Here is a 20,508-nt window from a genome sequence, read left to right on the forward strand (position 1 = left end):
ATTAGGATTCTACCATTTGTTACTTTATCTGAGCTCACACAGGAAGATACAGCCTTTTCTCTCGTGCAAGAAGTGGACCTCAGTGCACATCTGCCCCCAACAATACCACTGAGGTTTCAGCCATCTGATAAAAAAGCAAGTCTAAAAAAAGGGATGTTCTGAACAACAGCTTAACATGGCACATTGTGCAAAAGCTGCATTAGAGACTCTGACAAGCAAAAATAGACTAAAATAGGCTAGAATAGAAAAGGGCAATGAATCCAGAAAAGCAGAAAGCTGAACAGCAGAATTTAATTCTTTTTCTCTTCTTCCATTGCATGTCAAAGAAAAATTTCTCCCCCTAGGCTTGTGCTGGCAGTCTGGACAAAGTGGTGGCTGTTCCCTCTTCTCCCACCAAGCTCTACTTAGGATCTATTAATTTTTTTTTCAAAAGTTATGTTGTATTTCATCTGCATGAAATAACCAGTGAACCTGGACAGAAGCTCTCCAGGGTGTTATGGGACCTGTCCACTGAGCATTATGGTACTCTCAGTCTTAGGAATCAAGGGCCTGATGCTCGTGTAGCCCTTGGTGGTACCTGTTTAGGGCTGAAGCCCCAGGCAGCTACCTAGCTAGTGTATGCTGCAAGTTCTAACCGGTAACTTGCAATCACAGCTCCAAAGGCAAATAAGAAAATGACCTGGAAATCCACAAAAGCTTCCTGAGCTCCACCGCTTCCTGAAGACCTCACTACTGCACAGAGGAAGGAATGGGTTTGTGGCTTATTAAGGGAGAGAGACACAGCTCTGGGCATTCATGCAGCAGAGATGATAATGAGGTGCGGGTGGTGGTGAGGGGCTGAACCATAGGTTAGAGAAGCAGGAAATAGAAACTGATTGTTAGTTACTAACAGTGATTTCTGCTGTGCACTGCGGGCAACGTTGCCCTCTTACCGCCTCCTGAGACTGCGATTTACTCATGATTGTGAGCAGAGTTTGTAAAAGCACATCCAGGAGGCTCTCCACCATCATCTCAACCTCCTCCACGACATCTCCCTCCTACAGTAGGTGATGAGCAAACAGACAGTTAGAAACTGGAGAGAATGGAACGGACAAAGACAACCCTGCCAGGTCAGCCATAGCACAAACTCCTTGTGCCAGACAACTCCGCAGCAGATGTTCGAAGCAGTACAACCAAATTCCTCACCGGTACCTGTGATGCCAATGTGTGTGTGTGTGTGTGTGTGTGTTACTTCGTCAGTCTGATGGGAACATTCAGGGTCAGAGCCATAAAGGTAAATCTATAACCAAAGGTTTTCATACACTCTAAAACACAGTGGGATCCGATTATGTCTGGGAAGCTTTAATCCATGGCAGTATTATTTTAGCTTATAACCACGATACCTTCCATCGCATTCCTTTCACACAAACTGTAACTTGTGATTGGAAATAACACATTGGTATGAATTATATTTAGCACCATGAGCTTCCTCCTTTAGTCAGGTGGGTAAACTTCACCAACCCCTGTCTGTGGGCATTGCTTTAAATGATCAAGTTACCATTTGGGATCGGAGTATTACCATCATCAAGGCTGCGTGTTTAAACTCAGCAGCAATTTCCAGAAGTAAGTGTGACTTCACTGATTGGATAATTTTAAGAGTATTCTCTTCACATGAACCAAAAAGTGCTAGTTACTGTCTCTTGCAGAACTACAAGTCCTAGAGCTGTGCAGAGCTTTTAGACTTCACTGACACCTAAGTTCTGGGCTTGGATGAAGAAAATTAAACAGTGTCAAACCTGGTAAATGCGTATGCTTTTCCCCCCTCCTAACAGCATGAAAACTCTGTAATCAGAATGCTCTGAGTCACACACACAGCAGCAGACCCTCATTTCAGGTGTTCTCCTGCTGACCAAAAGTTAGCAGAATTCAATTTTTAAAAGGATCTTAAAAAAACCTGTATTAACCTATAAAAATCCCTCAGTCTGAATTTTACTAAATTAGTGGTGCAATTAAAAAAATAATAAAAAAATAAAGCATCAGATTACCAAAGAGCTGGCCTTGATTATGGAGAAGATACTACTGAGGATCCCAGAGCAGATAAGTAGCTCCTTCTGCTGTCGTAGGTGAAGGTGAATGTGGTGAAGAACTACAGGTAGCAGGATGCGCCGGGACTCTGAAAGAAGGAAAACCAGATCACAGCTCTTCCAAACAAAATTAATTTTCAATCATGCCAATCAGTAGCCTTTTGGTATCCAAACTATTCTACTGATATACACTGCATTTGATTAAGTGGTGCAACTTCTATCGTACACATTGTAGTACACTACACTTTAAGAACTGTCTCTCAAGAATGAACAGTACTTCTAGTTTCAGAAGTTCATATATGCAGTACACATGATGTTCCCAACAATGACTCAGCTTGCAAACAACAGTTGTGAACTGACACTTTCTAATGTTGATTTCTTTTGTGCAAACCCTTTCTCACTTTGCATTGCTTTCCAGCTCTACTGTCACTGTTAACAGAGCTCCTCTACTGTGTGCCTCTTGAAACTGGCTAATTCTCTCTTTTAGCTGGCTCACAAACCTTAATCTTACAGAAGGGAGAGCAGGTAGCAGCTGCAGAAATCAGTAGCCAAAACAGGAAAAAAAGAGACAGGGGAAAAAAGTGGCAAGATGTCAGCAGACTGATAGGAGAGCTAGAAAGAAAATAAGTCATCACCATATAGGAGGCAAGAAAAAGAGTACGTATCTTCCTTTAATGCAAGACCTGAAGAGTAGGAATGGTGGGCAGGCAAAAGATAACTTTGGAAACCAGATTCATCTTCCCAGGGGCAGACAGGACATGGGAAAGACCTTTGACAAGGAATATCGGGTCATGCTTCCACAGGAAGGAAGAAGATAGGGTCTGCCCTTTTGTTGGGTGGAAAATGTGGCAACTGTACAGTCACAGCTGCCTTGCAACACTGAAGCTTTCTTTCTCGTTTCTGATGCTGTAGCGAGATGTCATGCTGCTATGCAGCAGCTATGCTGGTACCTCATGAAGGAGAAATGAAGGTTAAGGGGAAGGAGTAAAGCCCTAGACCCTGTGGGTAAAGTTACACCTGTCTTTATTGAGAAGACAGAAGAGGAGGCTTTCGCCCATGAATTGGCACTCACAAAGACAAATATTTTTAACCATAGGTTCAAAACACTGCAATTAGGTAAAATTCACTGCCTGTTTCACTGCCACCTTTGGACTAAGCTACTCATTCTCTATACTCTCATATTTTTTGAGATTAATTTCAAAGTTAAGAAAAAATATGTTTAAGAACAATTACAATGGATGGTTTAAACATGAGTCTGTGCTATTACCATTCTCACTTTGCACTGTGTAGAGTAATTTCAGTGCACTAACTTAAGATCCTCACTACAGGGAAGATAAGCCCAAAGGTGCTTTTTATCTTCCACTATTACCTTCCTAACTTCTTTCATCCAGACTTTTATGTACGAAATAAACTCATGGTCTTCAACCCCTCTTCATTCAATTAATTCTTAAATAATTACTAGTATGTTGAGCTAAAGAAATACAAAGTTATAATGTAAAGATTAAATATACTTTAAAAGACTGTGGTGGGTCTCTCATGTAACTTCATCTCCCTGTTTCTTTCTCAGAGAATAAGCTTGCTGGAAAGGAGGTTATCTTCCTACCCAGGACAGCCACAGAGGAGTAATACAAAGTACCAAGTGAGATTTGGCAGTTTTAATAATTGATTCGATTTGTTAACATACATACTTTTATCAACCTTTAGAAACTACAACTTATCCATGATGGATTTATAAACATTTCCTACCGTAGGGAAACTTGGAAAGTACCTGCAGCAAATACAGGTGACAATGATGCCGCCAAGATAAATAATTACCAAGATTACTGGCATTCAGCAACGAACTGTTTGCAGCCAAGCAGCTGCAGAATGAATGCAGCATGTTCCTACTCTCAGCTAGCAGCATGAGTTAGCCTCAGTACCACTGCCTTACCTGAGAAGGAGAACAGGCGGCTGTCAACAGTGCGTGCGATAGACTGTAGCTTAACAACATCCATAGACTGCCCGATGTGCACGGTACTGGGCATGCTGCCCAGCGTTCCCCGCACAAACTCCGCCACTTCCTGCACAGTGAACATCTGCAACAGCTCGTCAAAGATAGCGGGGAAGGAGTTCAGCAAGGCGGCCTGGGAAAAGTAAATGAAGAAACTGAAAATTTTGAATTCTGGAACTGCAGCTAAATGCAGTGAAATAGAAACAACAGTAAAACTGAATTAAGGGTCTGCAAAAAGCTACCCAATAGTGCACTATGGTTGGTGTTCATGTTCTGCAATACCTGAACTCCACAGTGAGCAAACCACAGGTAGCAGATAAAAATCAAGCGCTGCTGGAATACCAAGTCTTACAATAAGTTGAGCACATACATACTGTAGAGCTTCAAAAGGCTGTGTTTTAGGACACAAGCTTATAAAACAGAAAAACACTGAGGTACCAGAGAACAGAAAATACTTAATTCTTGTTGATTTACTTTTTTCAATAAATATAAAACTTGCTTCTGATTAGTGTGTTCCATACCAAGCTTTTGTAGTTAAAACTCTTCAGAAAACATTTTGAAGTAAAGAACATGTTGACAGACTCTTAACCATAGCAGCCACTGTCATGTGACATTATATTTCTGCAACAGGGGTGAGGTGTGATTTCATGTGAAAGAGGCACACATCATGCAAGGTGTGCACGTGAGTCGTGCAAGGACTGGTACTTCCAGTCAGCTGGAGTCACCTCGAAGGTGTTTCTTAAAGTGCAGAAAAAATACCAGCACAACAACAATAAAAATCAAACTCTTCCTCTCTTATGTCACACTTTTTCAATTCATTTCTTCGAAACAGTAGAAAATCCCATGCCTGACCCTATCCTCAGGTCCCACAGCCTTGATGTCAGACCTAACAACTGCCATACACCTCCAAGGTTTTAAAAGTCTTCTCTTCTACACCCTACCCATGCTCCAGACCCATTTCCTCACTGTAACTACTTAAATTCCTAGACGGTTGCACGCCTCAGTGCTGCACAGTGTGGTTTTGATCCAGCTGCCTCTCTCCCAGCCCCCCAGCCCCCCCGCTTGCTGCTTCCACCCCCTTGCCTGTCGCTCTCCACACAAACCACACTGATGCACCAAGCTTTGCTGCACATCCCTGTTCAGCTTTGCCCTTCCAGAGTCCCACCACCTGCCAATATTTTCTTCTGTTCTGCAAGTTTCCTTTTCTTCACCGATTTTTTAATTGTCATGACATAAAACATTTCTGTAACTCTCCCACACTGGCTCTAACACTTGGCATGCCTTTCCTAATCCCATATAATACACCGCTTCCTTCTTTGCAAAGTCTTCCCTCAAAGTATCTTCAAACAACACTGGTATCTATTTAATGGTCTTTGAGCAAAGTCTAAGTTATTCTTACAACTAACACTGTAGAGCTCATTAAATTATTCTGAATATAAATTTACCTCTTTCTTCTTCGTGCTCGTTATCTCTCCCAACATCTTGTTTTGTTACAATCAATTCAGATTATACAAAACCTCACATATCCTCCTGGGTGTTGTCACCTATTTGTTGCTACAAACATACAATGTACTAACAAAATAAACAAATAGGAATCATTTAAAATAGCTGATGGCACTCTTGGAAGCCTGAACAGCTGCAAATCTAGGCAGCATCTTTATCTCTGGGATAAACAAGTGAAATTACAACACTGGCCCAGCAAACCCTTACAGGAGTTTTCCTAAACTTATTTCTAACTATTACTATAAAGCAGAAGGATTTCTGTGGCCATTTAGGATATCCAGTAGCAATCTAAGGATATGCATGGGATCTCTTCAGGAAGCTTTGGATCCGTCCTGAGGAACAGCTACATCATTGCATCCGTTCCTTGAAGGGCCCTTTTTTGTACGACACCCTAAAATATGCTGGAACATTACTCATGTCAAACTAATTGCCTGGAAGGAAAGACATAATCAGTTTTAATCTCATTGCTGGGAAGTACTATATTGAGATCTCTCTAATATCCTGGATAAGAGGACAACTGTGAAGAAAATTATGCTTGCTAGGGCCTCAAGCATCTTCTCTAGATATTTAACAGTTGTCCAGGCTTCCAGAACCAGTACATAATCTCCTTGGCTGTCCCTAACAATATGATGTACATAATCTTGTGTATGCCCTCAGTACTGCCTTTTCAGTGTGTGGATGCCACAAGCTGTTCCATTAATTACTGAAATATTCCACATTTCCTAGTTTTAAAGTACCAGCCACTTAAACATCAAATTCCAGTTTATATGCAGGAAAAGAGGGTTTGGGGTAGGTAAATGGGATTAATTGGGAACATCCATGATGAAATACGTGTGCAGTTCTGGGGATCATTACTTACAGCATTAAATGACGGCCTTGACGTACCACCACATTTTTGTGGGGCACATGTCCCAGCTCCGCTCGCCTGCCCTCCGGGCTGAGGCGCCTATGGGGCAAGTGGGATCAAGGGGCAACAGAGTGGCAAGGGGGAAACAAAAAGTAAACTTTTCAAAGATTAAATAAGGACAGGATTTACAAATCACAGAAGTCTAAAGTAAGAAATACCATAGTGAGCGAGAGGAAAATAAGGAGAGCCCAAGAGAAAACAGGCCAATAACACACCGTCAGAGCCAGCGTCCCTGGACCTGCGGCCAGCATGGCTGGCAGCCGACCAAGCCCAAACAGCCTGTGCTCGCAAGAGCCTGTTTCCACTCACTGTCACTTTGCCTGCAAAATTCTGTGCACTGACTTCTCATGTTCGTGGCTCATCTTATTATACCCACTAATGGGTGATTAAATAAAAGATTAGAGCAGCTGTTCTCAACATCTTTCAGACCAGCTTCTTAAGAAAGAGATCACACTGCTGGCAGCTTCCCTAACCGGCAGAGCCGCTCAGTTTTGTTGCAATGTTCACAGCAACTGCTTCCTTGGCAAACTACATTCGGTGTTCAAAACATCTGTAAATGGTGATTAGTGATTACAAATCACCTTTGCATTACCAGGAAGTTCTAGGTGGTCCATTTTATAACTTTTAAACACAGAACTATGTAATTTTGTACAGTGGTCTTTAAAATACAAAACAAAAATTTAGCAGCATCCGTACTCACTTTGAGTAGTATCTTACGCCCACATGAAGTCTTCATGAAGTCATCTGGGCCATATTTAAAATAACGCATTAAATGTCAGCGTGCTTGTGGTTGGGCCGCGTACGATTCTGACCATCATTTTAGAGTATGCTGGAATTAAGTTTACCTGGCTGTGAGTACACCAGTCAAACTTCTCTGCTGTGACGTTGTTATGACCCTAAGTATTGACTTGAGCTGCTACAATTAAGGATTTAAAATTTCTTGAGGCCAACTGCAAGACACGTGAACGAGAGGACTTGAAAACGCAGTTTACTTTTGCGGAGCAAAAACTAAAAGCTATTCTTGTGTGACAGGTCACTTTCCTCCTGAGAGCCCACGGTTCAGCTCACCCAGACCTGTGATGTGGTGCAAAGGTACCGGCCAACCACGTGAACTGCCTGTGGTGTCTTCCAGTATCATCAGCTTGTTAGAGGGGGAAACTCTACTAACCTGCTTTTAATCATCGTGTGCCCATATATCCTATCTGTGCAGAAAGTAGCTGCCTTTTGGTTTGCCGGTTAAAGTGTAGAAAATAGCAAACCTGTGTGAAGATGAGAGTCTCAGAGCTCCTGCTGTCCAAGCTGAGCACAAATCTGATGGACTGGAAAAGCTCTTGGATGCTGGAGCGGAACTGTTCCTCCTCCATTCCACAAGTAGCTCTGGAGTAAAGTATCCGAGATTGGACAATGAACTTGAAAAGATATTCCAAGGCCTTTAGGAGCAGGAGGTGAAGGAGATTAAGACAGAGAAAAAGAGAGAAAGAAAAATAAAGGAGTTTTAAAGAGAACCAGGAAAGATTCTAGGTGCATAACAACAACTAAATTCTTCAGCTTTAGAAAGGAGAAAGAAAAACAGGTTTTGTATATTAAATAATTCAGTTAAGGAAGAGTTACTTATAGGCATGTACCCATTCTCAACCAATAATCTTTGTTACCAGTTTGCCGCACTAACAAAACCAGGAATGCAGTCAAGTCAAATAGACAAATTTGAGTCACGTAACTTGAGGAAAATCTTGGTGAAGAGACGAGACTTCGTTTTCTCATGACTTAGCACAATGACTGTAAGTGTCTGAAGAAGCTATTCTCCTGTTTTCATTCCAATTTTACCTTTAATTCCTTGAGTTAGCTAATCTAAATTAAGATTAGTGGACTGCCAGTGGAACAGAAAAAGGGTTACCTGAAAAAGGAAAATCTACTTTTCAATATGAACACAACAGCAAAGTTCGCCTTTATTTCTGGCAGGTATATGTACAAACAGAAATAAATGCAGATGCAGACACAGAGGAAGACAAGAGCAGCATGTGAAGCCCTCTGCCAGCCCATGACAGTAGCAAGCAGCAGTACTGTAGTGAGTATCTTTTTACTTCAAGCTGCAGTAAGTTAAAGTCTTTCTTTTATCATCACATGAAACTTGGAGTCACCCAGCAGAGGGAGAATAACCTGCACAGAAGATGGCATTTAACACCATTACACAATGTGTGATAGATGCCGCGCTCCTGAAGGACTGGCAAATTGGACCTTTTTGTAGTAGAATGATCATTTGTTCTACGACATGTCTAGAGTAAGCCTGAATTTGCAACATAAACATCTTTAACTAGAATTTTGTAAATGGCATTATTCAGAACATTTATTTGGAAGCAGTGTCAATGAAGAAAAATACGTTATTCTATGCAGCCTTTAACAAGCTGTCCTATCTATCAAATGTTCTCACAGGCACTAACACAGCAATGTAACATTCCACACAGGAACAAAGCCTTTTTGATCATTTGGAGTGCACAACTGTCATCACTGAAATGTACTAAATATCAGTGACATTTAGACTTTACTCCTTCCCTTAGTGCTTAACATGATACAGCACTAAAGCAGGATTAAGGGAAGACATGATGTCTAGTCTGATGATATCCTCAAAATTCAGCACAGGGAACGAACAGGCTGGAGCTTCAGTAATCACAGTCTACACAGAAACATATTCCACTGTATTTGCTGGAAAGTATTCTTGTCATGCTTTGCTGTTTGGAAACTGAAAGTTAATTCAAATACAAATCTTGCCCTCATCAGATATTTCTGCATCCATAAGATGCCACTCATTCAATCTCCACACGATATGCATGAATATGCAATGTTATGTTTTAAGTTTTGGAATGCTACAGCTTTAAGGATAGAGAATGGGAAGGTGAAATTCCTCATAAAGCCATGACACATTCCAAAATGCCGCTTATACTTACAGAATTTTTTTTTTTTTTCTTTCCAGGAATGATTGCAACTGTGGTCATTTGGCATTACGTTAGTTATACTTCTGTACTAAAACATCTCCCAGTGAAGCTTCCTTCACCAAAGAATTTCATCAGGAAATAACACTTTATGTTTCTGGATAGTATCCAGACAAAGGTCAATTAGTTCACAAGAGTCAGCTCTTTAAGGTCAGCATCTCTGCAGCGAGTCAAGTGCTCGTACAACCTGTTTTATAGGTTTGGTATAGACAACCATAATTCTAACCTGAAAGCTCATAACTTTAAGGTGAAGCTTATGTTTTGCAATGAATCAGAGGATTTGTGTATGAAATTCTGTAATTGTCTGTTGGAAGTGAAATGGCAGACTTTCAGAGAAACCCCACAGCCTTAGCACAGGCAACTCAACTGTTGCCTAGAATGAACCCATAAAGGCAGTTAACTAAAGAGTTCAGTGTGTTTGTGTTTGCAGACACATGGCCAAGATGGTAGAAGTACAAACCAAGTCTCATTAGCACAAATCAGCGCTTGGACCAACTCTGCCTCCTACTACTTACAGAATCACAGATACGATGCATATATGTGCCTGAAGACATAGAAGTGTTGCTCAGACAACACTTGAAGGTTTTACTGTAGCACATTCATAAATCCGGTGGACAGAACTGGGGACAGTCCAGTTGTGTATCTGGACTCTGCTGCTGCTGCTGAGACGAAGCGTATGTCCAATCCAAACAAAAGGCAAACCACACCTGATGTTCAGAGTATGAACAGATGAATCAGCTTTGAATCAGAGCTGCTTTAAGAAAAAGCACAGATTGATTTCCTAACATGAGAAACTCGAAGATTACTTTAGAAAAGACGCTGGAGCATGTAGAATGGGTAACCTTATCATAAGCACAGTGTAGGTGAAGAGGATTAGCTCTGAAGATCTGAATCTCTTTCACTGTCCTCACCAGAGTGAATAAAAGCCATCTTCAGTGTCACACTTCAGTCTCCGAGTATTCACTTCACCATTCCAGAGCAGCTAGCAAACTTCCTGCTACTGTCAACGTGTTTTTTCCAGAGACCTGCATCCCTGAAGTACAAGAAACATCTAGTATGCAGTTTTAAGAAGAAAAGTGCAAAGGTTCAGGTTTCAATACCAATTTGAGTCTTGTGAGAGCAGATAAAAGACCTAGGGCGAACTTCAAGGCATCAGCAACAGAAGAAGTAGCAGGTCGCACAACCAGGCTGACCAGGGTGGAACAATTATAATGACATCAGCAATTTTCTGGTATTCTTACAAAAGCAAGACTGTAGAAAATGTAGATCACCAAATAAAGTAATTATTAATTAAAGAGTCTTGAGATAGATTGGTCTCAAAAGCAACAGACTGACACTTCTTTTTTAAATTCAGGGCGAAGGGAACGATTTGGAGGAGCCCCCAGCCTCAAAAGGCAGGCTGAGAACGTAATTCCGCATCCCTCATTCACTAGCTCCCTGACTGGCTTGGCTCAGAAAGTATGTTCAGGGTTTTGAAGAAATCAACTCAGAAAACTGACCCTTTCCATATCACTGCTTCGTGTTACAAGAAGCTGTGCCTTCCTGTGGGATCATGCTCTTGTCACAGAACTGTGGTTCAGGTCCTGTGCAACAAGAGTTAGAATTTCCATCCAGTTAAAGTTGAATCCCCATCATAATGGCACGCAGTACATCAAAATTTCTTAAAAAAAGTCTGATGCACGCCCTGCGTGGCTGAGCTCCAGAACACCGGCGTGAAGGTGTGCCTTCCTCGGGAAGAAAAGGGCCTGCTGTTCAAGCGGGCTCCTCAATCTAGGCAAAGAGCACCTGTGATTCTGCCGCTGGAAGATAACTGAAGCTGAAAGGGCATCTCCTGGAGACACTTTGTAAGTTTTGCCATGACTGGTAGGGAAATTAAACCTGTCTGTGGAGCCATACGTGGACACTTTGTTACGGAATTCTCTAGGGAGGCACCGGCAGCTGCGCCTGGGTGCAGCTTACACAGAGCTTGTTATAGCGCATAATAAAGCAACATGATGCCATGTGTTCTAGCACAGTTAAATATGTCCTTTTGGTTATAGCTTCTCCAGGTTTCATAGAAGTATTTTGACAAGAGCAGTCTTGAAGGAGGTAAGTAATTTTAGAAATAGTCTAGAGCACCACTTGCTAATGCCAAGGTCAAAAAATCAGGATCTTATGGGACATCTGCATATCCATCATGGACGTACATGGGCAGTCAAGAGCCACAAAAGAGTGCACAGATAATTCACATCTGCTTTCAGGTACTACATTTAACAGCTAATTCAGGGAAAAAGGGTTAGAGAGTTATCCTGTTTTCTCAGCTGAAGAACTACTAATGCAAGGAGTGTAGTGAAGACTATCCAAGACCACAGAAATTCCCAACAAATACACAGAATACAGTACGAGTAATGGCATGTTAGTAATGACAACGGGTTTGGTACAAACTTGCTCCAAATGCCTGAAATAAAATCTGGAAACAAAGAAGATTAATCACTTTCCTGTAACAGAAGAAGACAGAGACCTTAATCTGGGCCTCCAAGATACACCTGCAAAGGCCACTGTCTGAATAAGATGTGACAGCGGTGTCAGTGGTAGAGGATGCACTGTTAGGGCTGCAGAAACTCCAGTGGTAATTGTAATTCTTGTGCTTGGAAAGGCTTGGGCTGCCACATCTTCAAGCTGACCTCAGTCACTGAGGGAACAGCTGCTTTCTAGGAAAGCACTTGAGATTTCCAGTAAGCAAAGAGCTGCCTTGGAATCCTTGAAAGGATGTACCTTATTCACAAACAGTATGTTGAAAACCCAAGCTTCTGAAAGACTCCAGCATTCATATTTTTAACAACTCTGAAGAGGACTACTATGACATTCAAAAAATGCAGATCACATAGGGCCAATATCATCTATCTCCTTTTGCTGCACTGCATATAGCACTAATGAGTGGTTTGAGAGAGAGAAAACCTTCCAGAAGTCATCCCAGCTAGAGATCTTCCTCTCATCTCATAATTTTAATAGGTTTCTTTGTAATGTCAAAAAAAAGGGATAATGATGGAAACAAAAAAATGTTGATAATTTCCTGAAAAGCCATCTTTGCCCTATTTTTACCGTTGCGTATGAATCTGTGGCTGAAAAATACTGCAAAGAATAAGCTCCTAAGTATGTAAATATCTACAAAAGACAAAGTAAACACTGGTATAATGCCCTTCTAAGTACCAGGATATGATCTTAACAGGTGGTCTTGAAAGCTAGTTGATGGCAGCGATGCTATACCATTCAAATGGAACAAGGATTCTCAAAAAATAAAAATCACTTCCTCAAAATTACTGACTAGATTAGACTAAAGGAGGCAAAACAAAGGAAAAAAAATATCACAAGAAGAAGAAGCCATAATAAAGTTTGAACCGTATGCCAGGACACAGGCATAAGTACGTTTACAAGGAACAGCCTCTGCCTTTCCCAACTGGTTGCCATAAATTAAAGTAGTAGCATATGTATGTGTGTGTGCTTCACCTGTGAGATGCTTCACCTATTTGTACTGAACATGAAAAAGTGAGGAAAAGAAAGTACTAATCTCTGCCACTGGTACGAGTTCTGAAAGTGCCCAGTTTCAAATGTTTGGATGCTCTGCTCAGAGTAAGAAGGTACAGATGGACATTCACTCAAAGAAAAGTATCTTCCTGCAAATTTTGGAATCTTCTGTTTACGTACTTGAAGCACTACCTTTCTGTTTCGCAATTACACATGGTAAAACTAATAGTTTATTTATTCTGATTCCTCTGTAAACAGCACCAAAAATACTCCCTTTGTTTCACACACCATCAGAAAGCTGTGCCTTCTGGTGGGATCATGTTCTTGTCACGGAACTGTGGTTCAGGTCCTGTGCAACCAGAGTCAGAATTTCTGTCCAGTTAAAGGCTCCTTTATCTGCTTCTTAAAGTACTCCAGAACTTCAGCCCGTAATGCAATGAAGCTGTGCTGCAGCCAGAAATGAAAACCCTATCTTTGATCCACAGCACACCTCTGCCTAATACCTTTACAAAAACGGCTTCTTGAAGCGCAAGGTGCAGACCACATATAAATGGCCAGGGCACAGATACTCCATGAAAGTCCCACTGAAGTTCTCCACAGGGCTTCAAACAGACCTGACGAGACATACTTCTTCCATTTTTTTCTGCACAAGAGTGAATCTCCACCCAACATTACAATTTTGGCAAAATATTATTAAAAAAAATAATCTAGTTAACACAAATCAGAAGTCAGTGCCAGCCTATCCTTGATTTTATTTACAGCTTCCCCAGCCCTTTTGTAGTCACAGATGGAACAGACACACAAATACTTCTATTCAATACATACTCTCATCGCTTCCTGGATGTGGTCTTGGCGTACAAGCTCAGCTGAACGGTCCATGTACCACTTCAAACATCGGATCAGTTCCCTGAATATAACAGAGAGAAAAGAAGAGGAACCTTCAGCACTATTTTAAAATCATTTAGGCAACAAACATTTTGGTTTTAGGGAGAAATCTATAAAACAGTCTCATTTCACTCTATTTCAACGGTCAGCTATAGCTGTCCTAGCTGCTTAATTTACATAATACATAGGTTTAAGTTTCAAAACTAGAACATAATTTCTTCTCTGAAATTGACTTAGACCATGCGGAACACTAAGATGTTTATTTAAAAGCTTTGATAAATGCATGCAACATAGTTCTAAGACTAAACCACACCTTTTTAAATTAAGTTTATATAAGAAATTCCAGGTCTCCCCTAAGTAAAAGTTTTTAGAAACTAAGATCACAAAGAAAATACGTGCATCTGTTTTCCTAAGTACACAATACCACTTGGACTAACTTGAAGAGCTGTCTTACAAACATGTTGGATTTCAGACATCAGACTACCAAAAATCATTTGTTTTGTCTGAAAGAGGTGATAATTGACACAAAGCAGAACACCTTTTTAGCCTCTGAATGTGACTATGCCTTCTAGTGTTGTATGGTACCTACAGTTTTTTTACCTGCCATTGACGGAAATTTTTAAGTATTTTTTTTAATTACACTAAAATGTGAATGGCATAAAACGATTAAAGCAAATTATAAGTTATTTTTAATATTTTACTGTGGCCAAAGATAAAATACCCTCAAATATACAAAAGAAATGGTCTAAAAGAAAGAAAAACAGCACCCAGAACGATAACTGTTACTGCTTTCAAAAATCTCTCTTATTCCCTGATGCAAGACTCGAAAAAGAATACTAGCAAATAAGGCAGAATCTTCAAAGTGACGGTGAAAACTAAGTTTCTCATCTACTGAAATTATACATTTAGTGTAATCAAATAGAACATCTTATCTGTATACCTGTCTACTTTGGAAAAGGAAATTAGAATTAGTTCCCTAAGCTTTCATACAAGTCTTACACCCCAACATCCTTAAGGCAAAAAATGTATATGCTCTTGGTAGCTCACTAGTACAGACTGGTAATGAGTTGTTGCTGAGCGACAGTCTGCCTCCGGGTAAAAAAAAAAAAAAAAAAAAAAAAAAGAGAGAGCAAGGTTCGCCAGCCTTAGAAAGGCAGGATACATCCCAGTGTCTGCTCATTTTAGCCACCGGTGAACATCCAGCAGCTTTTCTCTACAACTGTGCTGGGAAACTTCCGTCTGAGTAGTTCTGCTTTTGACAACCAATGCTAACGTGAGGTTATGATTCTGATGGAGACATCATTCAAAAGCTTGTTAATACCATCTCTTGAAGTGATGGTTGAACAAAACCTACTTGTAAGCCAGTGCTCCTGCAAAGTGCTTCTGAATGTAAGTGTCCATCACAGGTCGAAAATGAAAATACTTGCTGTCACGCAGCAGATTTATGATGAACACCTGTGGGAGATAAAAAAGCGAACCCATGCTAAAGGAAGCTGCACATTGTTGCTAGGTCGCTACAAACAAGTTACACAAGCTCAGGAACAATGAAATACATGAGTTTCTTTAAAAATATAGTAGTTGTGCTGTTAGATGTTATTGTTTGCTTCTCCCAAGTGATAGCAAATCTTGCTGTCCTAGGATCTGCTGAGGCTAGCCTGCCCTCCTCACCCAGAAAACGTAAGGCTGGATCCAGTTGAAATTTTATATTTCATGGAAGTAAAATACTATCAACATGATAATTAGAAACTTAAAGCTCACTGACCATGAGATAAAGAAAAGTAACAATTCAGCAGCTTACCAGAGACTGAAAGACCAACAGACCATACTTTTCTGTGTTGTCATCCAAAACTACAAACAACGTGTCGAGAATATCTTGTAGGAACTAAAACGACATGAATAAACAAAGAATTTCAAATTCAACTGCATTCAAAAGAAGGTTATTTCCTCCCTGCTTTAATTGTTTCATACATGTTGGTATCTTTGTGCAACACTTGCCAAGGACAAATCACTTCAGGTTCATGCACACGAAAGATTTTCATTTGGTTTTACTAAGAAGAATTTTTCTCTTTACAAGGAATATTTCTAAACAAAAATGACAGAAAACCAAAAAATAAGAAATATGTACCATGTCTGATTTATAAATATAACTTCAGTGTTCCTGACTAAGCCGACGAAAACTGCTGCCTAACAACAGTGGCAAAACAACTTACTTTAATTCTCGTATCATTAAGAGTGTATCAGATACTGTTTGTCATCAAATTTAAGACTTGGAAGCACATTAACTGGTGCTCCAAATTATGTTTAATACTGAAAACTTCTGGTATATGACAAAAAGTAAAGCTTTTATAACAAGCACTAACTGGGTCAAGTTACATATTGCCAAATGTTTCCTTTATCCATAACACCGCGGCTTACTCAGCGCTGGCGCAATTCAGTGATTTTCTTTCCTGAAAGCACAGTCCTCAAAAGGATGGCTGTGAAGAATAATGCTGAAGATCAAGTCAACTGCACATCCTCTCATGATTTTTTAATCTATTCCAATTAAATTTCTGATGCGGAAAGCAAGAAATAAAATATAATAATTTATGAAGTCTCTGAAAGGACACAATTTCTTATTTTCTGAATTATTGCATGCTGTGCCTCATATCCCAGTGCCTAGTGGCAGCTGATTTAGGGAGGGAATCAATTACTTCTCCCCTTGGAATAATTTAATCCGTATCTTTTTATGCTTTTCTCTATAAAAACAGATACTTGTACTGCCTTGCAAACGAAGTGTACAAAACATGGCATTCTTGGAGAATTCCAGTATAAATGGGGTATTGTCCTCTTCTGTCTCTGTTATGAAGCTATCGTGAAGATTAATATTCAAGATATGGCAACATTCAAATGAGTTACAGTGAAGTGGCTTTAATCATAAACTACTAATTAAGTGATGTGATTTCTCTTTGGTTTCTTTTCTTTGGTCATTTGCCGTTACACATTATCTCCTTTTACTTCTAGATTTATAAAAATAAGTTCTAGGGGGAGTTCTCAGCACACCTAAAATTATCAGAGAGGTATGTAGAATGAACTTTTTTTGCTGAGTATTCAGATGCATTTTGAAGTTCCTCTGACCTAAGAAAGTTCAGGTCACACACAGGACTGGCAAGTAAAGCAATAGGGGTTACACAACATGATGAAATTATGTGATAGGAGATGGATTACTGATAGGTTAGGAACGCTGGAGGGCAACTGGTGCTCAGGCTCTACGCAACAGCTCCACTTCACAGTGCTGGGACAGGAAAATGGGTCTGCAGGATGGGTCACCAGCCACTGAGCAAAACTTAATTTCAAGGTGTCACATTTCTTTCTCCTCTACACAGATGTTTGGAGCATATTTGCAAAACAGAACTACATATCAGCTCTGCCAGCTGTTTGAAAAGGCCAAGTTTTCTGAGCCAGCTGTTTTCTTCACTCTAGAAATGACCAACCACATTCAGGCAATTTCAGAGAATGTCCTTTAGAAAATACTACTGGAACAGAGATCGGCACAAACCACCACCACCAGCGGCGACGTCTTTGTCAGCAAGCAGTGTGGCTCGACAGGAGCGGTCCTGCAGAGTGGGGAACGTGGTGCCCACGACCTGATACTTGCAGAGTATGGGGGTGAGGGAATTTTCCTAAGGATTAGCTACATTTTGATACCAAGGATTAACTATCCATTAATTTTTGGTGTGTACACTCCCTTTCAGTTTCATGTCAAAATAAAATCCATTCAATTCATACACTCTGGAAATTCACAGAGTGAATCAAAAAGCACAGCAAGAGGGAGCACTCAGAAGTGCATTGCAGGTCTGATGAACTTGCTATCACAGATACATACAACGACTTATTTCACGTAGTACCTTCACAATTTCCTCGCCACTGACATGTCTCAGTCGTCCTAGAATATCCATCACACGGTCTGGGTAGGCTTTCCATTTCAGCAGGGCAAGCAAATCCACTGCAGAACAGTGAGAGAAAGAGCTACAGTCTGTACGCAGAGGGACGGATGGCAACCCCAGACCCACCAGAGTCACTACATGTTACACTTCCGCTCTTGCTGCAGTTCACACTTCTCAGGGCAGGGGGGAAAGGGGAAAACAAGAAGGAAAATACATATTAAGTCCAATACTGCTAAGAAAGTAACAAATCGAGGAACGGGAAAGTGCTCTAAAAACAGCGAAGACTGCATTTTTCCCTATGTGACCAACACTGCCCTGTGGACAATCTACTTTTGTCTTCCCATGCTTCAGGGAAGTTGCCGTAAGAAGTTTTTATTTACTTATTAACCCTGTAAAAGCCAAAAAACCCCAAACTTCAGATTGTACAGAAAAGCCAACATTGAAGTTTTTATCCTTCAATCACTTAATGAAAATAAACTTTTCTTTAATGTATTACCCTTCTCTTGCACTTACAGTAATGTCTGCAATTTCTCTGCCACCTATCAATATCCTTATTTCCTCAAAAACAGTCTCTGCTCATTTCAATAGTGTTAGTAAAAAACCAAAAAGCATGCATATAATGAAATTATAACAAAGGAGTATTTTAGTAAAATAAACAGAGCACAAGCTTACCCATCTTACCTCCCTCTTCCCAAGCCCGCTGCCCTGGTCGATTCTGAAGGCTCAGCTACTCACCATTCTGGGTCAGTTTGGTGGAAGAAAGCTGTGTGGAGACCGAAAAGGTCTCTTTGGTGCTGCGCTGGAAAATGAGGCTGGAAGGGATGTTGGGGCAGCCGTTGTAGTCCTCCTTGCAGCAAGGCAGCCCCAGGTACAGTGCGTGATTGTTAAATGTGCTGTTCTCATCACACTGCGGGTACGGGACAAGACATGGAATTGTACCTGGTCAATCTCATTCCACATACTCACACCCTGACAGCAGTTGCCTAATGGTACTTTTATTGACCTTTTGGGTGCACAAAAACACTTCTATGAAAAAGCTTTGCTTACCACCTTTGGGGTCTGTACATACACAAAACAGACCCAGCTCTAGAAAGTGTGGCTTCCTAACCACTGACTCCTTAGAACTTACCACGATCTTCCAACTGTACAACTTAGTGCTGCTGTCTGAAAATCATACTGCAGAAATAAACCAAATCAGCAGGAACAAAGAAAATACAACCCCTCCCAAACCCCTAATTACAGGTTGCCAAGCTGTAGCATTGTAACATGATGCATTTGAAGTACAGCCTAATTTCATAACACAAAGGGTGTAGAGTAATGTCATAGGCTGGTAAAACTGCTGAATGCTCATAAATACTAGTATGTTTGAATTCAAAACAGATAGGATTAGAGTCATCATTATCTGAAGGGAAAAGGCAAGCTTTATCTAGAATAGAAGGCTATATCTATACCTAGTCGTGTGATTTTGAATTTGTAACATTTTGAAACTATTAATCTATTCCTCACATACTTCTAGTAAGGGGAAAAAGCAATGTAATGGCCATTACTTATTTAAACTGAAGTATAGATGAGTAGGTGAAAAGTCTGCAGAGAAGAATTGGTACCTTATAAACGTAAAGCTCATGGATATCATCCGACAAGGTAGTGCCATCGTCTCTCATCAGCGGAGTGAACGCAAACCCAAAGAGCTTCTTTTCTCCCTTGTCTTTTGCTATAGCAACAGATGGAAATAAGGAATCGTATTTGTGCATCATAGAATCACAGAGTGGCTTGGGTTGGTAGGGACATTAAAGATCATGCAGTTCACCCTCCTGGCATGGGCAGGGACCCCTCCCCCCAGCCCCGCTGGCTCCCAGCCCCATCCAGCCTGGCCCTGAGCCCTGCCAGGGATGGGGCACCCACAGCTGCTCTGGGCAGCCTGGGCCAGCGCCTCGCCGCCCTCACAAGACAGATAATTCTGTCTGTCCATATATACCACAAGGTTATTCACGAACTTCTCTGCATGCCTAACAAAAAGCATGCAGGTTACGTAAGAATACACTATGTCTAATTCTATGCAAGTGATTAGCAAGCCTCAAAACAAACACAGACATGCTGAGCACAGTAAAATATAAAATATACATGCTGTACAGAAAATATTCTACAGGAAAACACAGCGAAAGAACAGCAAGGGAGAACATCTGCAAAATATTTTGCCTTGCAGTGGTTGTTCATGTTTTTAATGTGCTGTTTAACTAATGTAGCAACTGGCTAATTAGCAGTGCACCTTCACTATATTTTAGATTGGCATTGCTTCCCTGCTTTCCTCCCAGTAACAGCCTCACCCAAATGTACACGGACAATGGAAAGACCTCAGCTTTTCTAGAATTTTCTTGGTTATATTTTGCACTCACTGGAGCAATGTCTGAACTCAAACCGGAGGTGAGATCCACGGAACCTGTCTATAGGGATGGGCAACTTGATGATTTCTCCCCACCGAGGGCTGTTATTGTGGTAAAGGACAAACGAGTGGTATGCACTCCTGCTTGGCTCTCCTGAGCCCAGGCTGATGCAGTCCTGGAACAAAAGAAAACAATTTCAGATTAAAAGACATCACATCACTACAGATGAGTCATTTTATTACATGGTGATAACCTTTATATAATTCATCTATTTCTGTAGACATAAAGGAAGAGTCAGAAACAGAAACTCAGACACAATGAAAGCTGAAATGTTTAAAGAGATCTTTAAACTGTGTTTTGGGTCA

The 20,508-nt window shown here is 40.8% G+C and overlaps 1 protein-coding gene across 12 annotated transcripts in view; it reads right to left on the reverse strand.

Annotated features, from left to right (window-relative positions):
- DOCK3 (dedicator of cytokinesis 3) overlaps positions 1-20,508 on the reverse strand; it is a 225,308-nt gene that overhangs the window by 52,157 nt on the left and 152,643 nt on the right. For 7 of the 12 annotated variants that reach the window (XM_056337648.1, XM_056337655.1, XM_056337657.1 and 4 more), the window contains exons 16-27: positions 20,156-20,318; positions 19,367-19,473; positions 18,498-18,669; positions 17,724-17,821; positions 15,638-15,721; positions 15,194-15,294; positions 13,780-13,861; positions 7,723-7,893; positions 6,416-6,502; positions 3,994-4,186; positions 2,025-2,152; positions 891-1,037 (exon numbers count right to left, since the gene is read on the reverse strand). In XM_056337648.1, the coding sequence (XP_056193623.1) occupies positions 891-1,037; positions 2,025-2,152; positions 3,994-4,186; positions 6,416-6,502; positions 7,723-7,893; positions 13,780-13,861; positions 15,194-15,294; positions 15,638-15,721; positions 17,724-17,821; positions 18,498-18,669; positions 19,367-19,473; positions 20,156-20,318 (1,533 nt within the window). The remainder of the gene's footprint in view (positions 1-890; positions 1,038-2,024; positions 2,153-3,993; positions 4,187-6,415; positions 6,503-7,722; positions 7,894-13,779; positions 13,862-15,193; positions 15,295-15,637; positions 15,722-17,723; positions 17,822-18,497; positions 18,670-19,366; positions 19,474-20,155; positions 20,319-20,508) is intronic. The other 5 variants (XM_056337652.1, XM_056337658.1, XM_056337650.1 and 2 more) reach the window with 3 other exon arrangements.

Source organism: Falco biarmicus, chromosome 4 (assembly GCF_023638135.1).
Source record: "Falco biarmicus isolate bFalBia1 chromosome 4, bFalBia1.pri, whole genome shotgun sequence".
Taxonomy (NCBI): domain Eukaryota; kingdom Metazoa; phylum Chordata; class Aves; order Falconiformes; family Falconidae; genus Falco; species Falco biarmicus.